This window comes from Ornithodoros turicata, chromosome 6 (genome assembly GCF_037126465.1).
Source record: "Ornithodoros turicata isolate Travis chromosome 6, ASM3712646v1, whole genome shotgun sequence".
NCBI classification, from domain to species: Eukaryota; Metazoa; Arthropoda; class Arachnida; order Ixodida; family Argasidae; genus Ornithodoros; species Ornithodoros turicata.
Window position 1 is genome coordinate 67,378,761 of NC_088206.1, and position 23,260 is coordinate 67,402,020.

At 46.5% G+C, this 23,260-nt stretch overlaps 1 protein-coding gene across 1 annotated transcript in view; it reads right to left on the reverse strand.

The window, feature by feature from the left end:
* Nucleotides 1-2,327: 2,327 nt before the first annotated feature.
* Nucleotides 2,328-23,260, reverse strand: part of LOC135397138 (two pore potassium channel protein sup-9-like) — a 30,266-nt gene continuing 9,333 nt past the window's right edge. The window contains exons 2-5 of the mRNA XM_064628504.1: nucleotides 4,967-5,654; nucleotides 4,474-4,684; nucleotides 2,813-2,957; nucleotides 2,328-2,752 (exon numbers count right to left, since the gene is read on the reverse strand). Coding sequence (XP_064484574.1) covers nucleotides 4,576-4,684; nucleotides 4,967-5,654 — 797 coding nt within the window. The 3' untranslated portion in view covers nucleotides 2,328-2,752; nucleotides 2,813-2,957; nucleotides 4,474-4,575. The remainder of the gene's footprint in view (nucleotides 2,753-2,812; nucleotides 2,958-4,473; nucleotides 4,685-4,966; nucleotides 5,655-23,260) is intronic.

Genomic DNA, 23,260 nt, shown 5'->3' on the forward strand with positions numbered 1-23,260 from the left:
CGTGACACGCCAGCAGCGGAAGGGACCGTACGGACTTTCAGACATGTGCCTAGGTAACCTGGTCACCGGTTTGTAAGTCCGTAACGTGATACTCTTGGACAGGAATACGCCGTAAACATCACACATCGTAAACATTTGACCAGCGCCCTACTGCTGGGTGATGACGCTCTTTTACCGTTTAGTAGAGTCTATAATTTTATTAGAGACACTGGTTTTTTAAACGCCTTGTAATTTTAACGATATTTTTCTGAAAACACAGTACTTGAGCTAATTTGTATCATGTACTGGTTTTAACCTTATCATTCCATTTTTAACTAGTGACATTTTTAACAATGTTTTGGCGCATTATAGCCTCCGTTGCTGCTGCGCCATTAAAATATTAATCATCATCATCATCATCATTTGACCAGCACTGTACCCATTCGGGTGAATTTAGTCTTGTAAACTCTTTAAACGGGTGTTCGTTTTCACTGTGCGCGGTAACAGAGCTGGAAGCGAGTCTGTTTCGGACGACCAGTGATGGCCAGTAGTTAACTACATGTAGTTAAACTACAAGTTAAACTACCTGATTGTAGTTAAAAAGTAGTTGTCAACTACTTGCAGAAATGTAGTGGCAACTACTAGTTAAACTACTATCAGTGATGGGAAGAACTTAAAGTACCAAGTACTCAAATACTACTTTAAGTACATTTCCCAGTAGTTGTACTTTACTTCAAGTATGTTTCAATTGGTGTACTTTGTAGTGTGCTTTAGGTACTTTTCTTCGGTACTTTCCTTTCAGGTACTCAAGTACCCAATTGGCAATACAGACCTCATAACATATAGGCAATACATACCTCACCTTGGTCGCAAAATCATTGCTTTCTGTTCATATTAATGAGTCAGCTGTGAACAATCCATGCTTTCTAACTAGCACTTGCCAAAACTGCTTGCTAAAAGCTTTCTAAGTATAACAGTCGAAACATAATTACCTCACGTTTTATCACTGCCAAGTGCTGAAACGTCCAGCGATACGATGTAACCTTGTAATGTACTTGATGAGTACTTTAAAGTACTTTTCCAAGGACTTCGTACTTTACTTTAAGTACATTTGTAATATGGTACTTTGTACTGTACTTAAAGTGCAACGTGTGCTAGGTACTTGATACTTTACTTTAAGTACAATCTTGAGGCACTTCGCCCATCACTAACTACTATTTCGAGTAGTTAACTGCAGTAGTTAGGATACCGCAGGCGCCAGCTACTTTCGATTTTGCCGCAAGCTTTACGGCACGATTGCGCTTCCGACTTTTACCTTGAGCTACTTGTTTGATGAGAACGGAGGTGCAGAGCAATTGTGGCCGTGCATGTGTACTAAATCTTCACTTTTAATGCTTGTCTAGTGAAGCCTCATTTGTTGTGAAATAATTCTTAACCTAGTTCATCACGTAGGCGGCAGAAAGAATCCCACCGCAAGGTTTGTATTTGACGATCGTAGCGGCTTGCGAAACACCTTGATTACCGTCCTGGTGTGCACATAACCGCATAGGATGGCTACGTGATCAATCATCGTGGCTACCCGAAAATATTTTGTCTGTCACGGAGGAGCCTGAGTGTAAATCCCGTACATAATATTTCCGCAACAAGCTCTGTTGTCAGCGCATAATATACAAGCGACAGGCAATGGATTTTGACGACAGTATGTGAATTAAGCGACGTAGGCACAAGAGTATACTTTAAATATCATTATCACTGCTTGTGATTCATATTTAGGTGGCCAACAATACTACAAGGGATTGGTGTTGACGGACAACGTTAAGTAGTTGTAGATGTAGTTAAAATACATTGCAGTAGTTAAAGAAGTAGTTTTAACTACTCCTCTGAAAAGTAGTTGAACTACTAGTTAAACTACTCCATCGCGAAGTAGTCAGTAGTTATAGTTAAACTATTGTAGAGGTAGTTAGTGGCCATCACTGCGGACGACACGTACAGTGTCAGTATACCGTCAGAGCGAAAGTTCAGGGAGGGGGAGGGGCGGAGCGAAAGCTCAGGGGAAGGGTTGATCTACCCCTCTGTCCACCCCCCACCCCCCTGAACACGACCCTGGTAGTAGGTTGTCTTTTTCACTTTTCAGAAGACAGAAAAGGTGGGCTTTTGGTTTGTCGTTGCCATATAGGAATTTAGTAATACGACATTGCAATTTAGACGCACGCATGTTTGGAAGCGATCATAGCAGACGACAATTGTGCACACACGTGATCAGACGCATTCCTTCGCAGACGACGACCGTTGAAAGGGCTGACCGGATGGTTGGTTGGTGCTACAATACTCCATAGAGCAAACGAAGAGAAGATTCACTGAAAATTTATGTTCTGACATTGAATGATGAACAAAGTGTTATGACCAGTATTCTTCTCCTGTAGTTTCGTCTGCCCCGGTGTTTGGCACAGATGAGATGGCGTCCAATGAGGTGATTCGGAAGAAATGTAAATATCTGAAAGGTACACTCCCCTCGTTTCGAGAGAACAAAGATGAGGCAAAACGCCTCCGAGCTAAGATGAAGCAAAATCGAGTTACAAAAAAACATCATGCACATCATGTCAAAACTATTTTACAAAACTGTTCGCTCGTCACAAAGCAGACGAGTATTTTGCACTAGACTTCCAGTCTTTGCCACGAAGTTAAGTTAATATGTCCAAGCGCACTGGGTGTCATGGATCGCTGTACCGCATAGCACTCTACTCTTCGTTATGAGTACTGGAGGCAGTACCACCTGAAATAAACAAATAAAAACATGCGTAAATGAAGGGCTCTGCACGCGCGCGTTTATTACCTTGTTCCGGTTTCGGATTGAGAGCAGACAGATGTGTGCTCTGGCAACACTGTACAGGCGATGTCGATGCACTGTCGATTGGGGAGCGTCATGGGCGGCGGCAGGAGAAGAGGTCGTTCACACAAGATCACAACCTTTCAAGACACTGCACACAGAGAAGGTCTTTCAGGAGGCATATTTGCAAATTACAAGGAATGACTTGCAACAATAACGACCTCGACTCGTAAGAGAACAAGCAGGCTGAGCCTAGAGTCACTAAATACTGAGCAGAGTAGCGACACTGAGCCACGCCGCCGAGCGAGCCCGCCATCTTGGTTCCGGCACGGCCGCGTCGCCTAGTAACGGGAAGCCAATCTCTCCCTTCTCCGCAAGAGAACAGCGCGCAGTCGAGCCAGCTCGCAACACAGGACACCGTGTTTTGGATGGAGGGGACTCAACATGGACGGCGCGTTCTTGGAAGGAGAAACCACGTGACTCGATCGGCCCAATCGCGGACACCGAAAGGCGGCTCTGGCGCGGAAAACGCATGCGATACTTTGTACTCCTATTTAGTGACTCTAGCTGAGCCGACCGCCGCATTCTCGTTCTACCCTTAGGAATCCCGTAAGACAAGTGCGCTTCAAGAAGATCTCTCTTACTGCTTAAGTCACGCCACTGTCACCGTTTTATAATCGGAATTGTCTTCTCTTAACCCAACGATGTTAACACTTAACACAAGCTCAACAACAATGGCGCTGCAGTTGTCATCTCTCTTTGAGGCTGACTCGGGACAAAGGGCTCCTGGAATGTGGTCCAGCGCGCCTTTGAGTGCACTATGCTCTAGGGATACCGGAGCGAAATTGCTGCGGTGAATCTCAGCCGCTTTTCGAAGGCCACTTCGTGTTCGAAGCTTCGAGGAAGTGCCCGGCTAATCCGCGCGTCAACGAAAGGCGGCGTTGACGCTCACTTCCCGTGGCTCCGTCAGCCACAACAGGAAGTGGCACGCTGGGATCTTCTGTTCGTTTTGCTGTGCCTAATGCGACCGTTCACGCGAACGGCGTATATAAGCAACTTTCTTTTCATTTACACTAACGGGTAGGACGAAAATAAATACGACTTCCCTTTACAGCTTAGACCATAAACAGAAACAGAGATTGAGGTCATGCCAATCGGCAGCCATAAGCCCTTCCAGGGCAAACGGAGATACAAAAAGGAACAGAGTTTACGGAAACCCAGTCTATTGCCTTCTATAAAACTGGCTACTACTCTCGACACCAGTCCAGGTGCGAAAATCCGAGCAGAAAACAAGCACTTTAGGGTAACAATTTAGAGCGCTGTTTGGACTACGGAGAATTGGGGAAATCACATTTATTGTGTAATGCATCACCATCACTCATTACAAGTTTTATGAAGTAATGCAGTATGTTACTCATTACTTTTTCATGCGTAGTAATGCATCACTAATGACATTACTTTGCGATTTATTTGTGGTACGGTACGGTTTGCGTACGGTAATACATTACTTCCCTCCTCTGATATTACGTTACAAGCTTATTTTGTTTTCATATTTGTATCTAACTACGTTGTTGCATGTGTGTTGTCTGAAGTTCGAAAACATGAATGCAAAGGTACTGTGCCCGGTACCGGCATGATGGAAAAACTGAACGTTTCAGTGCACTTACTCCTCGTTGGGCTGTGCTTGTCATTGTCGATCCTCATCTTTCCCACCAGTGATTCCTGTGGTGTGTTCACACCGACAGACGCCCTGACGACTCCCCCTTTTGTCAGACGGACAGACGCTTAGTCCTGAGAGCGTCTAAAGGCACAAGGACGTCGTCGTGCGACGGCGAGGAGGACATCTCCACCGGAGACGCCGAGTACCGCATGGTGTACCTGCGCGGAGGTCAACGTCATTGGACAGTTTTTCGCTTTGAAACAGGTCTTCATACAGTACAGACAAAGTGAATGTGGAGATTACAGAGCTATTGAAAAACCGTTAGCGGAAAGTAATATCATGTGCTCTTAGCAGTTGAGTCACTGGAGCAGTCATCGCTGCGAGATCGACCTATAGGGGGCCACCTATAGGAAATGACCACCCGAACTCGCCATAAGAACGGATCAAATTGATGACGAAAGCCCGTTCTATACAAGAGGCAGCGTCCACCAGGGCCTCACCTGTGCGCTCCGTTCCCCTGATGCGCTGCGGACGCCCTCCTTGGCCTGTGAGCATAACATGTACACGAACACACCGACGTGACGTCGTCATTGTCCGAGTGTTCCCCGCCACCGTGACCCGAGATGAGCGACCCGTTGGCCGTGATGACGTCACCTTCGAGTCTGACCGCCTCTTGAGCAGCGCACTGGGCCTCCGCCTCGTCCCTCCGCTCGTCCTCAGTGTTCATGGTGAGAAATCTCAACACCAAGAGGTTCATAGCTGCAGAAACGACGGAGAGGCCAAACAGGATGAAGACAAGACTAAACGCCACATATTCTGGCTTCTGCTTCAGAGCGCCCTCCTTCTGGAGGGCTACGTAGTCGCCAAAGCCGATGGTCGTAAGGGTTATGAAGCAGTAGTAGAAGGAGTCGAAGTAGTCCCAACCTTCGTAGGCGGAGAAGGCGGCGGCGCCGGTCGTCATGACGACGGTGGACAAGATGGATACCAGGCAGACGAGATTGGTCTCCGAGACGTCCGTGTTGCGCATGCGCAGACAGCGTTTTCCGTGCTTGAGGAGGTAGCCGACAAAAGTGTTGAGCCGTTCGCCGATGCTCTGGAACATGACGAGTCCTAAAGGGATCCCGACCAGTGCATAGAACATGCAGAAGGTCTTGCCACCCCATGTCGCGGGAGTCGAGTGGCCATACCCTGGAAAAGAAAGAAGGACGTTGAAGGAGAGGGAGATGAAGAAATGAAACGGAACTTATCTAATAGCAGGATTGAGCACTGTAGAAGCAATTCAGACGGCTGAGTGTTGTAGCAGCATTTATAGGGAACGCCCAGAGCTGCTACCACATGTCCAGGACATCCTAATGTCCAGATGCGCAACTGGTCCAAGTATGTCCAGTACTTTGGAATATGCAGTTTATATACTTATTAGTTATTCTTTTTCAATTCCAACGTGCTAGCATCGCGAAGCAACTGTCGCTGTGGGCGGTGCACAGCAGTGGACAGACGGAGAGAGGACATCAGGAAGAAGTGGGGCTAGGTTACGTTTGTACGCATCCTGGGTCGACTTCAGTTGTAACTGTGAGGATATCCGTCTAGAAAGTCCGCGAGAAAACAAAGACAAACGCTGAGAGAGCACAGGTGGTGGTAAGGTTCGAACACAGTACCTCCGAATCTATGAGCGTGAACTTGGCACTACCATCACCAAGTGGATACCGACGTCGCTGGGATATCCGCTACTCTGACATAATCTTAATTACCGATGTATGACAATAATCGATTAATGTTAACGATATATCCTTTTCGTCGTTGACCAGTTCGGTTAGAACCAGTGCAAGGAGTAGATCGACACATCGGTATAGCAGTAGCAGGTCAAACTTTATATAGGTCCTTCCCCTATTACCGACTTCCGTGACTTTTATTATGTCCTGCAATAACCGATCGTCTAACCCCCGGTTTCTTTGTTTTATTACGCATATGCGCCAATAAAATAGCCGTGACGGCCGCTCTGATACAATGCATCCCGGCTATACAGGCGAGAGTCTCGGGAATTCTGGAACTCCGACATGGTCTACAGCAATTTCACTACCTCTTTCACACTTCGGTCCTTGTGACGGATATTGCCTCAGCGCTATCATCAACGCGAAAAAGAGCCAAATTTTCTTGTCCGACAATTAAGTTTTCCAGACCGCAATATGTATACACTTCTCAGAAACACACACACACAAAAGGAGTAATTGCAGCTTTTAGTCCCCTAAATTGCAGTTACTCCCCATTTCAGTCCCCTAACCCCGTAATTTACTCCCCAGGACTGCAAATGGTCACCGAACTTCGCAAACGGTCCCCTGAATGCAACAGTATAGTATACGTAAATACGTGCTCTTCCTGAATTTGATTGAATAAGGTGGTATAACTTAGCTAACTTAGCAGTTTTCCATCCACACCGAGGAAGAAATAGCTAGCGGTTCTTTCTCCCAAAATTGTGCCCAATATTCATGTCGCAATATTTTATGTCACTAGACATATCAAGCTTGACGGTTTAATTCGAAGTATTTTCATTCATGCACACGAATTATGTACCCGGGACTGTTGGAAGAGAGCGTGAAATGCAGTCCCCCCCCCCCTTGTGACATTCATTTAGTCCAATGTATTTACTCCCGAAAGGGAATAATTGCTGTGGCAACGCATTTAGTACCTAAATGTACTAAATTATTTTTCCTTATAGATAGTACTTATAGGCCAATTTACGCAGCCATTTACCGCAAACCCAATGCGATAGCGAAGTCCTTGCGTTGAGTACAGGACATCGGGAGCATTGTTTTGTTTCTTTCATACTTCCAGGTATATGTATATGATTTTGTATTATTACGCAGTTATCAGGAAGATTTTTTTGTGTGTGTGCACAGAGGCGTCATGACGGTTAATGACGTCATATGGTTATGTGATAGTTAGCGGCAATCAAGAGATGCAGGTTCGATTTCTGCCGCTTTCGACCGATTTTTACGACGACTGCCATATTTCAAGATCTTCTCATGCGCTCTCTTTCTTTTTTCTTTTTTTTTCTTTCCCGCTTTATGGCCCATTCGTGGAGCAGCTTGCCGAGTGCTATATATACGGACGCCGCCATATTTCATTGCTCGCTTATTTTGTCATATCAGGTTGCGCGCAGTAATTGAAATCTGCTACCAGTTTCGCTGAGCCCTTGTAGACCAACCGCTGAGAAAACGCAGAGCTGTCCAGGGCACATCATTCGCTTCACTTCCCCCCCCCCCCCCCCCCCCCACCGTGTATCCCTCCGGCATATTCCGGGCGAACAAAATGACATCTACAGTTCCAGATGCCGTCTTTCGTTTCATTCGATTCATAACGTTCGTTTCATAATAATAAAGATTCGTTTCATAACGAGGACACGGAAACCTTGACGAAAAAGCGTTTGTCATGCTTTACTCTACTCATCTCAAAACGTGTCCCTTAGAAGGGACAAAAAGGGAAAACGAATCAAGCCTCGAATTCTACAACCACCAGTACAATTACGTCCTTTCCGGTTGGAGACATATGTGAGTCATTCAGTTCGGAGCCGACCTAAACGTAGAGAAACGCACCTACGGTGCAAAATATTTCGATTCGATTCGCAGCCGATTATTTTCGACTGAATTTTACAGCCACCGCTTTCGCTGCCGCGAAGCCACTGTCAGTGTAACTTCCGATTTCTGCTCTTCGAAGCAACCGTTTCGAGACAAAACTCGTTGATTACGTTTTTCTTCAGTAATGCGGCCGCGTGACGTCAGCCCAAATGATCATGCTTGCACCACCGTGAAACCGAAACCGAAAATGAACTTGCTGTTCCTCTTTCTAGTGTCTGGTATCCTTTTAGGGACTCGTATCCGACACCTTTTGCCTCTGTAAGGAAAGTATTTTCCACTAAGTACTTACCCCGCGATAGCTCGTTCAAAAATGTTCTGTTCAACACTCCAGAAGCGGAGGGAAAATTAACGCTCGAATTTCTTTGTGGACCATCCCTCTCTCTTCCCAATGAACAAATTCCGTTTTTGCGTCGGCCCTAGCGGCGGAATGTCGAACGTCGTGTTTTAACCCCAAAATAAACATGACGACGCTTTTCGAACTGTCACGTCGCGTGGGAAAGTAGCCGGAGAAGATTGCAAGAAGAATGCTGAAAGAGTGAAAGCGCATTGGAGCGATTACGAGTGCAAGGCGTCGTCAAGTGTCGGCCTCAAACGTCCGGCGCGCTTACAAAAGCTCACCGTTTCACTTGCCTCTTCTTTTGCAACTGCTTTATTTATTACATTCTTGGGCACTAATAAAAATCATTAGGACAGGTCGATCAAAGTCTCATTCTTTGAATTGGCTGAGGAGGTGAATGGAGTTTTGGCACCTGTCGAGACTGACGGTTAGGTCAGGAGAGCCTTTTACGTATTTCACACGTTGGGGAGTGGGTCAGTTCATGTAGAATATGCACCCGTCGAGAATGAACAAGGTCAGGAGAGCCTTTTACGTATTTCACACGTTGGGGAGTTGGCCAGTTCATGTAGAATATGCACCCGTCGAGACTGAACAAGGTTAGGTCAGGAGAGCCTTTTACGTATTTCACACGTTGGGGAGTGGGTCAGTTCATGTAGAATATGCACCCGTCGAGACTGAACAAGGTTAGGTCAGGAGAGCCTTTTACGTATTTCACACGTTGGGGAGTGGGTCAGTTCATGTAGAATATGCACCCGTCGAGACTGAACAAGGTTAGGTCAGGAGAGCCTTTTACGTATTTCACACGTTGGGGAGTGGGTCAGTTCATGTAGAATATGCACCCGTCGAGACTGAACAAGGTTAGGTCAGGAGAGCCTTTTACGTATTTCACACGTTGGGGAGTGGGTCAGTTCATGTAGAATATGCACCCGTCGAGACTGAACAAGGTTAGGTCAGGAGAGCCTTTTACGTATTTCACACGTTGGGGAGTGGGTCAGTTCATGTAGAATATGCACCCGTCGAGACTGAACAAGGTTAGGTCAGGAGAGCCTTTTACGTATTTCACACGTTGGGGAGTGGGTCAGTTCATGTAGAATATGCACCCGTCGAGACTGAACAAGGTTAGGTCAGGAGAGCGTTTTACGTATTTCACACGTTGGGGAGTGGGTCAGTTCATGTAGAATATGCACCCGTCGAGACTGAACAAGGTTAGGTCAGGAGAGCCTTTTACGTATTTCACACGTTGGAGAGTGGGTCAGTTCATGTAGAATATGCACCCGTCGAGACTGAACAAGGTTAGGTCAGGAGAGCCTTTTACGTATTTCACACGTTGGAGAGTGGGTCAGTTCATGTAGAATATGCACCCGTCGAGACTGAACAAGGTTAGGTCAGGAGAGCCTTTTACGTATTTCACACGTTGGGGAGTGGGTCAGTTCATGTAGAATATGCGCCCGTCGAGACTGAACAAGGTTAGGTCAGGAGAGCCTTTTACGTATTTCACACGTTGGGGAGTGGGTCAGTTCATGTAGAATATGCACCCGTCGAGGCTGAACAAGGTTAGGTCAGGAGAGCGTTTTACGTATTTCACACGTTGGGGAGTGGGTCAGTTCATGTAGAATATGCACCCGTCGAGACTGAACAAGGTTAGGTCAGGAGAGCCTTTTACGTATTTCACACGTTGAGGAGTGGGTCAGTTCATGTAGAATATGCACCCGTCGAGACTGAACAAGGTTAGGTCAGGAGAGCGTTTTACGTATTTCACACGTTGGGGAGTGGGTCAGTTCATGTAGAATATGCACCCGTCGAGACTGAACAAGGTTAGGTCAGGAGAGCCTTTTACGTATTTCACACGTTGGGGAGTGGGTCAGTTCATGTAGAATATGCACCCGTCGAGACTGAACAGGGTTAGGTCAGGAGAGCCTTTTACGTATTTCACACGTTGGGGAGTGGGTCAGTTCATGTAGAATATGCACCCGTCGAGACTGAACAAGGTTAGGTCAGGAGAGCCTTTTACGTATTTCACACGTTGGGGAGTGGGTCAGTTCATGTAGAATATGCACCCGTCGAGACTGAACAAGGTTAGGTCAGGAGAGCCTTTTACGTATTTCACACGTTGGGGAGTGGGTCAGTTCATGTAGAATATGCACCCGTCGAGACTGAACAAGGTTAGGTCAGGAGAGCCTTTTACGTATTTCACACGTTGGGGAGTGGGTCAGTTCATGTAGAATATGCACCCGTCGAGACTGAACAAGGTTAGGTCAGGAGAGCCTTTTACGTATTTCACACGTTGGGGAGTGGGTCAGTTCATGTAGAATATGCACCCGTCGAGACTGAACAAGGTTAGGTCAGGAGAGCCTTTTACGTATTTCACACGTTGGGGAGTGGGTCAGTTCATGTAGAATATGCACCCGTCGAGACTGAACAAGGTTAGGTCAGGAGAGCGTTTTACGTATTTCACACGTTGGGGAGTGGGTCAGTTCATGTAGAATATGCACCCGTCGAGACTGAACAAGGTTAGGTCAGGAGAGCCTTTTACGTATTTCACACGTTGGGGAGTGGGTCAGTTCATGTAGAATATGCACCCGTCGAGACTGAACAAGGTTAGGTCAGGAGAGCCTTTTACGTATTTCACACGTTGGGGAGTGGGTCAGTTCATGTAGAATATGCACCCGTCGAGACTGAACAAGGTTAGGTCAGGAGAGCCTTTTGCGTATTTCACACGATATTGAAGGTTTTTATGACCATGAAAATAAATGTTCCATTTTAAAAAAAGGCGGGCGGTGCGGTGAGCTTTTGACCAGCGAACTTTTGTCCGGTAAGCTTATGTTCGGGAGTCCAAACGTCCACGTAACCTTGAAACCGATTATCTCCCCCCAAATTAGCATGGTAGCCGCCTGCAGGTGGCCGCGCATGCGCATACGCTTACTCCGTAAAAGGCCTATTCTCCTGACTCCTCGCAGCTAGATAAAACGACGCAATTGATTTCTCTAGATGCAGGAACAAAACGTTAAGCGATGCGGCTACTATACAGCCGATACTCCGTTTGCTCACACATCCTACCCCCCCCCCCCCCATCTGAGACCCGGGCCCACAAAAGGAACTCCGGCAAACAGTGACACTCTGAGTTGACCAATGTCCGTCGATTGTTCTCGAACCTCGTTTCACCCAGGCAATAACATAGACCCTCGTGATCATCTGAGTGGGGAAGCTATTTTAGGACATCTCTCCCTCAAAGGGAGAGACTTTCGGACGAGAAGGGAGCGACTTGTCTGGCCATGTCCCTTCGCAACAATCACGGTTGCCTTGTTTCGTTCAGAGTTTCCCGTCTACAGGGAGAAAGGAAATGGTATCGAGTGTGTCGTCGTTGCAGTGTCAACACCGTAATCACGTTTCTCTCTTGCGTTATTTGTGCGTTTTCCTCCCTCTGGATCGATCAAATGCGGACCGTGGATTAAATGCGTGCGCCGTTGTTGTGCTCTCCGAGTTCAGCAGTGCAAAAGACAGGCCATAAACGGGAGGAGGGTAAAATTACATTGAATCTGAGGGCAACGAAGGGGGACAAATCGAGGCAGAAAGTCCCGAGTTCAGTGAGTCCATCGTGTCTGTTCTTTCTGTCCCGCTTTGTCCTGTGCGTTACCCTCAGACTCAAGACCATGTTATCCTCCTCACGTTTACACCAGCTTGCTTGTGTCCTACTTCAGTGTTCATAAGTGTGGCTATATCTGCTTTTTTTTTTAAACTGACAGCTTTTTTTTTTCTACTCATAGGTGCAGCGCGCTTCCCCTACGTCAAATGTGACAGTCTGCAACACTATAGTCGTGTTCGACCTAAGAACTACACGTTTAAGCCCCGCCCTATAACTTGTTCCTATTGGCTGAGCACCCAGTCACGTCGCTCTGCGTCGCGTAGTACGCCGGCACCTGTTCTTACTCGCTTTATTCGGCTTACTCAGTTTTTCCTGGGTTCTCCTCAGACGCTTTCAGACATATGTCGGCACAGTTCCCTTAGAAGTCGGACCAGGATGCACATTCCCCAGGGCGTCAGGCGTGACACTGCCCACCTCCGTGACGCCAACAACGGCGAGCCCTTTCACCATCACCACCACCACCACCATCATCATCATCATCATCTTGCTCGACTAGGCTAATAATCAGTTTCATCGCTTTCTTTTCCACGAATGAAGCTAGAAAGCATCGTAAATCAGAACCCCATCTCACTTCCTGCCTATTCATGTCGAAAAGCTAGATTTCAGTTTCGGTTTCATCGTAACACCTCCTGGGGTTCGTGACACGAACGCAAACCAAATGAAGCAGACGATAGCTTTGTTCGACATGAACAGACCCATGAAGCACACAAAGAGTGATTTTCATTGTTTATTATGTTCGTTCCTCAATCAGCAAAACAAAAAGAAATAATGAAACTTGTAGTTTCAAAGTAAACAACTATTCAGGCAGGATGAGATATAATCAATTGCCTCTCCAATGAAATGAAGTTTCAATGGAGTTGTATTGCCACCGGCGGCGCCCTCTAGAAATGAGCTTGCCTTTGCAATAAAATGTTGAGGGGACAGTAGACTGCGAAAATGTCTCCTCCCGAAAGATACCGCCAATTTGCGTTTCCCCTCTTCTTTCTTTCCGGAGAGTGTGTCTAATCATCGCAGGGGATCATTTGCACGAGCAAATGGGAGGCTGCGCCGCATTCAGCGAGGAGAAATCTGCGCACTTCGTGCCCCCTTTACATGGAAAAGAGAGAGAAGAAAGACGAGATATCGAACTGTCACCTAACTGCGACCTATGATGGGAGCATCACAGTTCATAGATTGCGTGCAACTCATTTCACCCAACATGTGGTTCCACGGCGGCCATGATAAGTGTAAAATAATAATCCAAAATCGTGGAAGCCACCCGAGAGCCATATCTGCCATATACAGATAGCATCCAATACAAAATATTCATAACAAATAGTGCTTTCCGTCTCGTTCATTGTTCTAATTCTCCACCAACGCAAAAAAGAAAAAAAAAAGAAAAAACCTGATACCCACTTCACAAACATAAATACATAGTAACCATTTTCGGACTCCAGACACTTATTACTTCCCAGAAACAGCCAAGTTTCATTTCTCCCTCGGCTTATCTTCATAACAACCCTCAAAAAAAAAAAAAAGAAACATCATGCCTGCGACCGGTTATAGCTAATCTCCTCCCCTCTTAATTCCCCCTCATTCTCGTTCCGGGGTGATAAGGGTCCTTCCTATCGCATAAAACCTCGCATCCCATAGCCACCGCTATTTTTGCCGCACTGGGCGCAAAGAGCGTGCCTTGTGTCCGCCTCTTCAAAAGGGGCGGCCATTTTCGACCCCCAAAACGCGGTGAATATTTTATGGACGCACATCCGCCTATAAGCTTCCTCTTTGCCTTACGAGATGGCGCTGCGGAGTACTTCTTTCTCTCTTTTTTTTTTCTCGTTCGTTTCACTACAGCTCGGATATCTCCTCGATTTTGGTGCGAATAAATGTTGCGGGCATCCATAAAAAGGAAGAAAAAGATGTGCCGTTTCCACCGTGGCATAGTGTGAACGAGGCTATATATGCCTGGGAGAGCGGTTTACGAGTTTCTGCTGGCCTTGGCGGTGTGCATCAGTTGCAGACGACAACTTTGGAGCTTCGAAAACAGTATCGTATTTTTTTGTTCTTCTTATTTTCTCTTCTTCCACTCTCGGGGCTGACATAAGAGACGATAAAAAGTTCGGAGAACGGTTCGAGAGCGCGTTGAAGTTGTGGCCCAGTTTAAAAACACACTGGCACTGGCACACGTATGTTATACTTCGCATTCGAACGTATGCGGTAGCTTTGCGTATTGCCGCAAGAAAAAGAACAAAAAGACGAACGGGAATATCTAGAATAAATAAATAAATAAAAATATAAATAAATAAATAAAATAATAGAAGCCGACAAAGGCGACAGCAGCAATGATGATAAATACAAGTCGTGGGATGCGCACGGTTTGTAAATGCTGTTAGTCAACGTCACTCCTTTCCTCTAGTTTCGGATTCTCCGAGAGTAGGTGACGTCACTGGAAGCTCCGTCGTCGGTCGCCTAGCAACAGCGCGCGTCTCCGCCTTGCGCCGGGCGGTGGAAGACTGGCAGCAGCTGTGGCGAGGAGACCAAAAACAACTTTCGAGGAGCAGTGTTGAGAGACGCATGGCAGATTAGTCACCCTATATGACATTGTACTAGTCAAAACTGTAACCGATACTTCGGGACAAGTCAACTCCGCAGGTCGCGGCCCCGTCCACAAGTCGAAAGACGCAATGTGATTGGCTTATGCGGGCGCGTGACGCATCCGAGTCACAACGTAGTGCGCACGCATGCTTAAAACCCTTAAAACTGTTGCTTATACATGTTGTGAAAACACACGTCGGAGACGACGTACTTTGAGCGCACTTGCATTCTTTTAGAGCAAACGCGTAAGAAAACACGCGAATCGGCTTCCACGTCTGCGTGGCGCCCTTCATCTTTTCGTATGCCCCATTTTAAATGTGCAGACTACATTCTTCGTTTGCGGAAGTATACCTCTGTAACTGTAGCTCTTGTGTTGTCTCGGAGTATGTATAATTTTTATGATACTTTCGCGTCACATAGGGATTTTTTTTTTTGAAAAATAAGGGCCAGTTCTCACTTGGCGACGCCCGACGCGGCGTCGTAAGCGGGCGGCGGACATAGACGCGCATTTCCGGAGTCGGGAGAGAAGAGACGTCCAGCAAAAAAAAAAAAATCTGCCATGCCGATCTTCTTTCACGACGTCGGCGAGAGCTGCCGAGAACGACAGCTGGCGACCAATTAGGTGACACAGAAAGGCCACGCCTCCTGATCTTCCGTCTGCTTTGGACGACCGAATGCCACTGTGGTGGGAACATGAGAATCGTGCGCGCTGACGGGGCGGCGGAAATGCGCGTCTACTTCCGCCGCCCGCTCACGACGCCGCGTCGGGCGTCGCCAAGTGAGAACTGGCCCTAAAGTGTGAGACGCGTGGACTGGAAAGGCATAATCTCTGTAGGATTCTGGTGACACGAGATTTAGTCAGCAACGGAGATTGGTCCGTAGTGGTACGTGACTGCTCGGTGCTGTCGACTGAGTCTGACATTAGGGTTATATTATATTTGATTGGAAGTTTTACGTGTAGTAGATACGAAATGCAAAATCTCATTCAGCATAGCATCGTAGATTCCGGGATAAACGTTCATATCGGTTTTGATTTTACGGTGACTGTAACCACGCGCGACCACGCTTTGGTCAGCAGCACCCAGAAACAAAGACATAAAGGAAAACATCGCAAGGATTCGAAAAAAAATTAAAAATAAAAATAGATGAGCATCATACCGAACACGAACCACCTCTTCGATACCGAATACAACATTCGCATTCATTTTGCGCGAATAATTGATTCGTAAATGATGACAATAGCAAACCGAAACCGAAATGCGAGGAGCAGAAAACGGAGCTCGATGCCATACTGTGACGTCAGCCAGCATTGTCGTCTGCTTCGCAACCTGCATTCTCCATTCCCCCTTTCTTTTGCTGGCGATAGTCGTGACGACGCCCACTCCTGTGTAGCCAGCAACGGCGAGCTATTTCGGCACTCCACCCTTGCCAGATGACGTCAGCAGTGTTGCTTGCAGTGCCCTCTCGCTTCACAGATGCGAAGCGCTCGCTTGGTAATAAATTCGATTGAATAAAATCTGAGCAGTTTTGGAACGAGATATTTCGTAACACGTGTTCCTGACATCCCAAACGTTACGGGTATACCACAACCTTTGTGGTGATTTTGTTGCGGAGTCCCACTTTAGACGACGTGACGTAACAATTAAGTTAAAACAAATCTTAGGACGTGTTGGTAATAGCTAAACATACTTAAAAGCGCTAAAAAAACCAAGGATGGACAACATACACAGACGTGCGCTACTTTCAACACTGTATTTCGACAACTCCTCTGTTGTCGAAGTGTTGAAAGTGGCGCACGTCTGTGTATGCTATCCGTCCTTCGTTTTTGTTTAGCGCTTATAAGTACGTGTAACAATTAAGTGTCCCCCCAATCACGACCGCGCTTTCAGTGGCCATATCTATGGAAACGAGCCGCCATCAGCCGCATGGGAAGCCACCGGTAGCCATAGAAAGCCTGCGCTTGAAATCGTCTTCGACGATAGACTGACGTCACGTCCACATGCGAAGGAGTGAGAGGATGCGTTGAGCAGGCATTGTGTATCTAGGTGGCGCTGTTGGCGTCACGAGGGTGCGCAGCAGTGATAAAAGCTGATTCAGGACTGTTGTAACTATAAAGTACGGCAAACTGCAACCAAATACTACCCAACTACAACCAAGCAGGTTACATACTAAAACTTCTGGAGTAGAAGAGGCGACCGAGCGGTGACGCCCGCGCGTCGCCATCTTTGCAGGGGCAAAAAAAAAAAAAAAAGAGAGAGAGAGAGAGAGAGAAAAAGCGAATCAATAAACACCTACTGACTAAGGATAGCTCTAGAATGTGTGCTTTTATGCTAAGATGCAAAATAATTACTTTAAAAAGGCGTTCGTGCCATCTGCCTCATTTCAATGGACCGTGAAATGGAAGTAGCTGGATAAAACACCCATAACCCCATGGCGAGCATCACTTACCAAATCAAAGATTTAGACATACGTCAGGCTGACCTGCGGTGTCAGTTTTTGCCCTTTTCAGTATGGCTGCCGGCTTCATCCGCCTGCTATGGCTCGTATGGGGGATCGCCCCTCCAGAACTTCTGGTACAATGGCAACAACCAAGCAAATTTTGTCGCAAACCGCTGGCTTGATTGCACGACAGAAGAAAGACCGGAAGCTACTGACGGTGACGCCATGGCAACGATAATTCCGATTACAAAATTCAATTCGCTGCGAATAGACCTCTACCCGAGAAACGTCATCATGGCGTCGGTAGACATACTGAAACCCAAACAAAGAGGAAAGGGAGGGCCGGGTTCCACGTATGGGCACTTGTTCGCTGCCTCCTGTCGAAATAAACGTAGGACCGAAGGTCGCGTCCCTTACAGGGACCATCGTAATCGCGACGTTATTTGCCCCCCCTAGCTTCGAACGTAGTTCAAGTCTACCAAATTGGTGGCGCTGTCGAATACTATGACGTCATTTGTTTACAAACCGGGAGAGACCTATTGAACGGGACAAAATGAGTACTGAAAATATCGCACAAAAATTACATTGCTCCAGTAAATAGCGTTTAAGGTCCGGCAAGTTCACCCGAATCATTTTCACGCAGTAACGTTATTTATCGAACTTCTCCGTGTACACATTCCCGGCTTTCCGTGGCTATCCGCTTTAAATGCCCCTTTTACGTTGCGCGGCATCCCACGCTTTGACAGTCGCAAAAGCACCACGTCTCATTTGCGCGCTACCGAACCGCGGTGACAGCTTAATTATGCGCTCTATTTTTGTCCTTCCTCCGCTATCGGAGAAATCAGAGAAATGCTAAACCTCCGCATTCGGCGTCCGTAAACATCCTTTCACTGTCGGCTATATTTATTTATTTATTTATTTATTTATTTATTGTATGGCCACAATACTTTTTTGAAACATTCGCGTACACGCTTCGTGCATTAATGGAAAGGGGACTAACCTAATCATGTGTGTCGAGGTTTGCTCAAACTTACCACTCAGTATAACTAGCACTATGCCCAGTGGAACGGAGAAGACAGAAAGAGAGAGAGAAAAGTATTTACGCTGCTGGTATTCTTGCGTCCTCGCCAAGAGAAAGCTCCGGAGAAAACAATATTGGGTTACCGCCCTAAAAGCATTTTGAGGGAGAAAGACTTTCATTGGCCCATTCGTTGGTTGCACGTAACGGATGATAACGTTTTGCGAGAAGAGGTTCTTCGCAAGAGTACATCGGCGTTGCTTTTGGCGAAAAGAAGGACAGAGTTATCCACGTGGAAGGAAGCGTCTTTATAGTGACCTTCGTGGAGGTTTTCAGGAAGAAACGCAAGCAAATGGGAACGTTGAGTCGTACTCCTTTCTCTAGCCGGAAGAAAAAAAAGTCGGCATTTTTTTCGAGCAGACGAATTCAAGGTGCCACGAACTATTTTGTGTGTAGCGGCAGTAAAGGGCATCGACAGCTGCTCCGTCATGTTTCAGACTAACGAACACGGTCTGCATCTTCTTGAGCTTCTTTCCTTATACATACACGTATGAGATGCACTCTGGCAATTCTATATACATACAGTGTATGTATGTTTATAAGTCCCAAACGTCGCCACACCAGCATTGGACAGCTGTTTCGGCCTTATTGGGCCTTCATCAGCAATGCGTAAGTGGGCGACGTTTGAGCGAGTGGCGTCGGAAGGTCACGTGGAACGTGACGTCCTCCCGTCAGGGTGAGTGACTCACCTCTGAAAGCCCAGTGCGAAGCCAGTAAAGTACTAAGTGAAGAAAAATAGCATAGGCTCTTTGGCTGCACGTTGAACATATGTTTATAAGTCCCAAACGTCGCCACACCAGCATTGGACAGCTGTTTCGGCCTTATTGGGCCTTCATCAGCAATGCGTAGGTGGGCGACGTTTGAGCGTATACATACAATGTATGTATATATATATATGCTGGAAGAAAGGGGTTCGGGAGACCGCGAAAATAATTAGGTACTAACAAAATCAGAGGCAGACAACGAAGATGTAGGAAGTAGGAAAAGGGGGAGTTATTTATTTACTAGTGTCAAGTTAAGGGGGAAGTCAACGTTGCGGCGGAGGCTCCGCCTTCGTCAGGACTGAAGAATGACAAATGGCACTTGGAGTTTTATACAATGCTACAATGACGTCACTATCGGGGGGTCGCGTCACCTGGCGGCCGTCAGCAGGTCAAGTGAACAACAGTTCACAGCCCTTGGATTCCATCCCACCTCCCGGACGATGACCTCTCCACCGGACATGACTCAACCACTTCCTTGTACTTGACCTGCTGACGGCCGCCATGTGGCGGGACCCCCCCCCCCCCCCGATTGTGAAGTCATTGAAGCATTGTATAAAACTCCAAGTGTCATTTGTCATTCTTCAGTCCTGAGGAAGGCGGAGCTTCCGCCGCAAGGTTGACCTCTCCCTTAACTTTCCACTAGTAAATAAATAACCCCCTTTTCTTATTTCCTATATCTTCGTTGTCTGCCTCAGATTTTGTTAGTACCTATATATTAGATAGTACCTGTTAGTACCTACCATGATTATCTGTTTCTCTGCGTGCAGCCATAGAAGTCATCTTAGTCTGTAATTTTGAATTTCAAACACGTCTAGTGTCATTTACTTGTTTCTTGAATGGCTATATATATATATATATATATATACTGAAATGCCAGAGTACACTACATACGTGTACGTATGAGGAAAAAGTTCAAGAAGACTCAGAGCGTGTTCGTTAGTCTGCAACGTGACGGAGCGACCTGTCGATGCCCTTTAGTGCCGCCACACACAAAACGTTTCGTGGGCCCTTGAATTCGTTTGTCCAATATATATAGAGAGCATATATACATATATATATATATACGTCCAAAGTACTGATCGTATTTTTACGCCTTTATGCCTCCCGAATTATGTATGGCGCCTCCCACACTGCACTTTCCTGAAAGCTTCCACCCACGTAAACTTTCATGTCAATCCTTTTATTCCGTGCTCCAGATTTGACGTCACAATGACGTCTTGACTTACGTCACAGCGGTCGACGTCTGGGCCAATTTCGTCCACCTTCGGCTCACAACGCAAACAGTTTAACGTCCGAAACTTGCACCGCGCCACCAAATTGCTGGCCATCCTCGGCCGGAATAAACCTGCAGTCTCGACACCTGTGAGCGTTCACGGAGTTCAGTTCACTAACCGTAATATAACGCTCTGACCCTGTTTGTTTTAATGACTCTGCAGCGTCGTAAACTTCTCGATGCAGAATGGTTGATTCTGGCTTGGCGTTCGTAAATATAAAATTGACCTTTAAGAGCAACGGGAAGTATTAGGACGTGCAATATAGTTCTCTTGTGTAACCGTGCCGTCGCATTTCATTCACTTAGCCTATACGTTGCTATACTCTAACCTGTGTACAAGGTAGAATATGCAGGATGCTTATTCACGCTAGAGTCTCTGAATAAGCTTATTCAGTGACTGTAGGATTTATTCACGTCCCCTAGAGGGAACTAGCGTCGACGAAGCGAGACCAGCGCCATCACGTACGCCTGCCGACGTGTAGTTTCGGTCTTCTTTCACTGGCTATAGCTGCTATTTAGACGATTATTAACCTTGAAAGAATGGAAATTACCGGAATAATAGTACACACAACATTTACACAGCACAAGAAGTCAGGAACAGCAGATCAGCGGGGAATAAGATGAGGGTGAAAGTCTAGACGGCCAGGACATCTGTGGATCTACACCGTGGCGGCAAACCCGCTGGCGACTCTTGAACTCCCCAGCGAGTGACGTCATATGTATATACCCAATAATTTACTTGTGCCCTACAGATACTAGGGATGTCCTACCCGTCTCAAACATAGTACACAAATAGCGGTTTTCCTGTAGTTTCACGGCAGACTTTCTTGCATGCTCTTGTGTTGTAGGAATAAAGCTAAAAATTCCCCAAACAATGTTGTCGTCTGCTACTTTTTCTTTATATTCGTACCATGACTCCTAGGTGGCGCAACGTAAGGACGAAAGCAAAACTCGCGTTACGACAACAGGAGAACTGGAAAGATAGGTAAGGTAGCACCGTCTAGTATTTTTGTTTATGCATGCGGATCGTTGATGGTTTCGGTGACTAACCCTGAATTTTTCGAAGATTGTAAAATTGAGGCTGTGTAATATTTCACAATACGGAACACGAAATCGTGTAGTACATACCGATTTCACGCAAATATATGAAAGTTAGCAATTAAATAAAATTGAAAAATGAGAACGAAAAAGGAGCCCGTAATACATACACGTGGACAAGCCAAGAAAACGAAACGCTCTTCCAATCATGCTTCCAAAAGGTGCCGGTGGCAGGTCAATATCGCTTATAGAACAAAAACCTCACAAGGAAGACGATAGCGGTCGATAGCTCAGTGAAGAAATGCTTTCTTTTCTTTGACATCGAGGAGAAGGTTAGAAAAAACAGCACAAGGCATACGCGCAAGTTGTTACACCTCCGAAGAAAAGAAAACGTACGCGAGAGGGCGCCTTTCCTGAATAGAGACGGCTGCGATCAGCGGCTGCTCCAGTGCCATCGTCATCGCATCGTCGTCTGCTTTTATATTTCCATTATTGCGGATTGGGCCTCATTTGAAGGTTCAGATGTTCGTTCTCACGTAGCCAGGCACTTAGTTAGACACTTAGGGCGAGACGAGGTTCCCCTCAAAGCATTGCACGTGACTTCGCGCTCTTAGGTAGTTACCTCGCAGACGATCTTTTCGTAATTGGGAAAGAGCGCCGTTTTCGGCTTAGGAAACGGGGCCAATGGTGCGGGCCATGGTAGTCGCTTCCACTAACGACTTTCCTTGACTTGCACGCGTGCGCTACTGTGCCAACTTGGTCGCAATTTCGTCCTTCTTTAGAGTGAAGTGTCACACATGTTTCTGCTGTCGCTGGCCGCGAGGTGGCGCGAGTGTATTACATGTGGCAGTGAAGCGTGACACTACCAGCTGTCAAATTATGTTGGACACGAGTGTTATTGAGCGAGTATTACGGGAAGTACATGTTGACTCCGTAAAGAGATGGCTCTAGTCTAGATGAAGCGATGTTGTTGCGCCCGTTTGTAAAGCAGTCATGTCTGCGTCAACAGAGATGCTGTTTTGTTTGTCTCGCGGATATGTGCAATTCTGTGTGTTACTTAGCCACCTATAATTGAACCTCTGTATGCAATAAGAGGATGGGTCGACTTATCCTCTTCTTACTATTTTGGCTGCAATGACATCTACATACCAGCATGTACCTGCCAATGAAAATTTAGGACCTTATTGCGATTTGTTGGCCAGCTACAGCATCGTGAAAAACGGGAAATGTATGTGTGTCGATGGGACGGACAATCAGATCAGGCCCTTTTTCTCGGTTTGCGGTTTTGCGACTTATCCCCTTATTGCATACAGAGGTTCAATTTGTGAAACCATAGTTCTGTTAGCGTCAAGCCATGTCCATCACATGACTCCATTATGTCAACCCTGGAAACAACAATAATAATCACAAACAGCGAAAAGAAAAATAAAGCCTATCGTTGTTAGTGGGCGTGTTGCTACGCAAGTTTTTGTAAGATAGATTCTACGTACAGTTTCATAACACCAAAACACAGCGAACTGATTTGAACCGGTACATATGTCGTCCTGGAGCTGTATCGGCACCGAACCTTTATGTATGAGCTCGAACCTGAACCGAACCGAAGAAAATTTCTGTCATCAAGTAGAACAGAAACATGCTATTCTCTGGTACACCAAAGAAAACGTTTTGGTGTCTGGGCTCATGTGACATGGACGAACAGGGGAAGTCTTGCCATAGCAAACAAACGAGTTCAAGGTAAAAGTTGCCAGTGCAAACGAAATCAAGTAATAATCCATTGTTCCATTCTTTTGCGTGTTAAAGCGACAGCTGGGGGCCAACTAGGGTCACTGCATAGCTTCGCTCAGAGTATTGCATTCCTTTTCCGGCCGACAGCCGTCTGGCAACATTGAGAGCGCCGCTCTCCCATTGGACAAAATCAGCAACTCGGCGGCATTTTGTTGACACGTCAGTGGAACTGCAAATCACGGGAGAGACCGTTGTCATTCGCGTTGATGGTTGCCTATAGGAGCGTGCTAT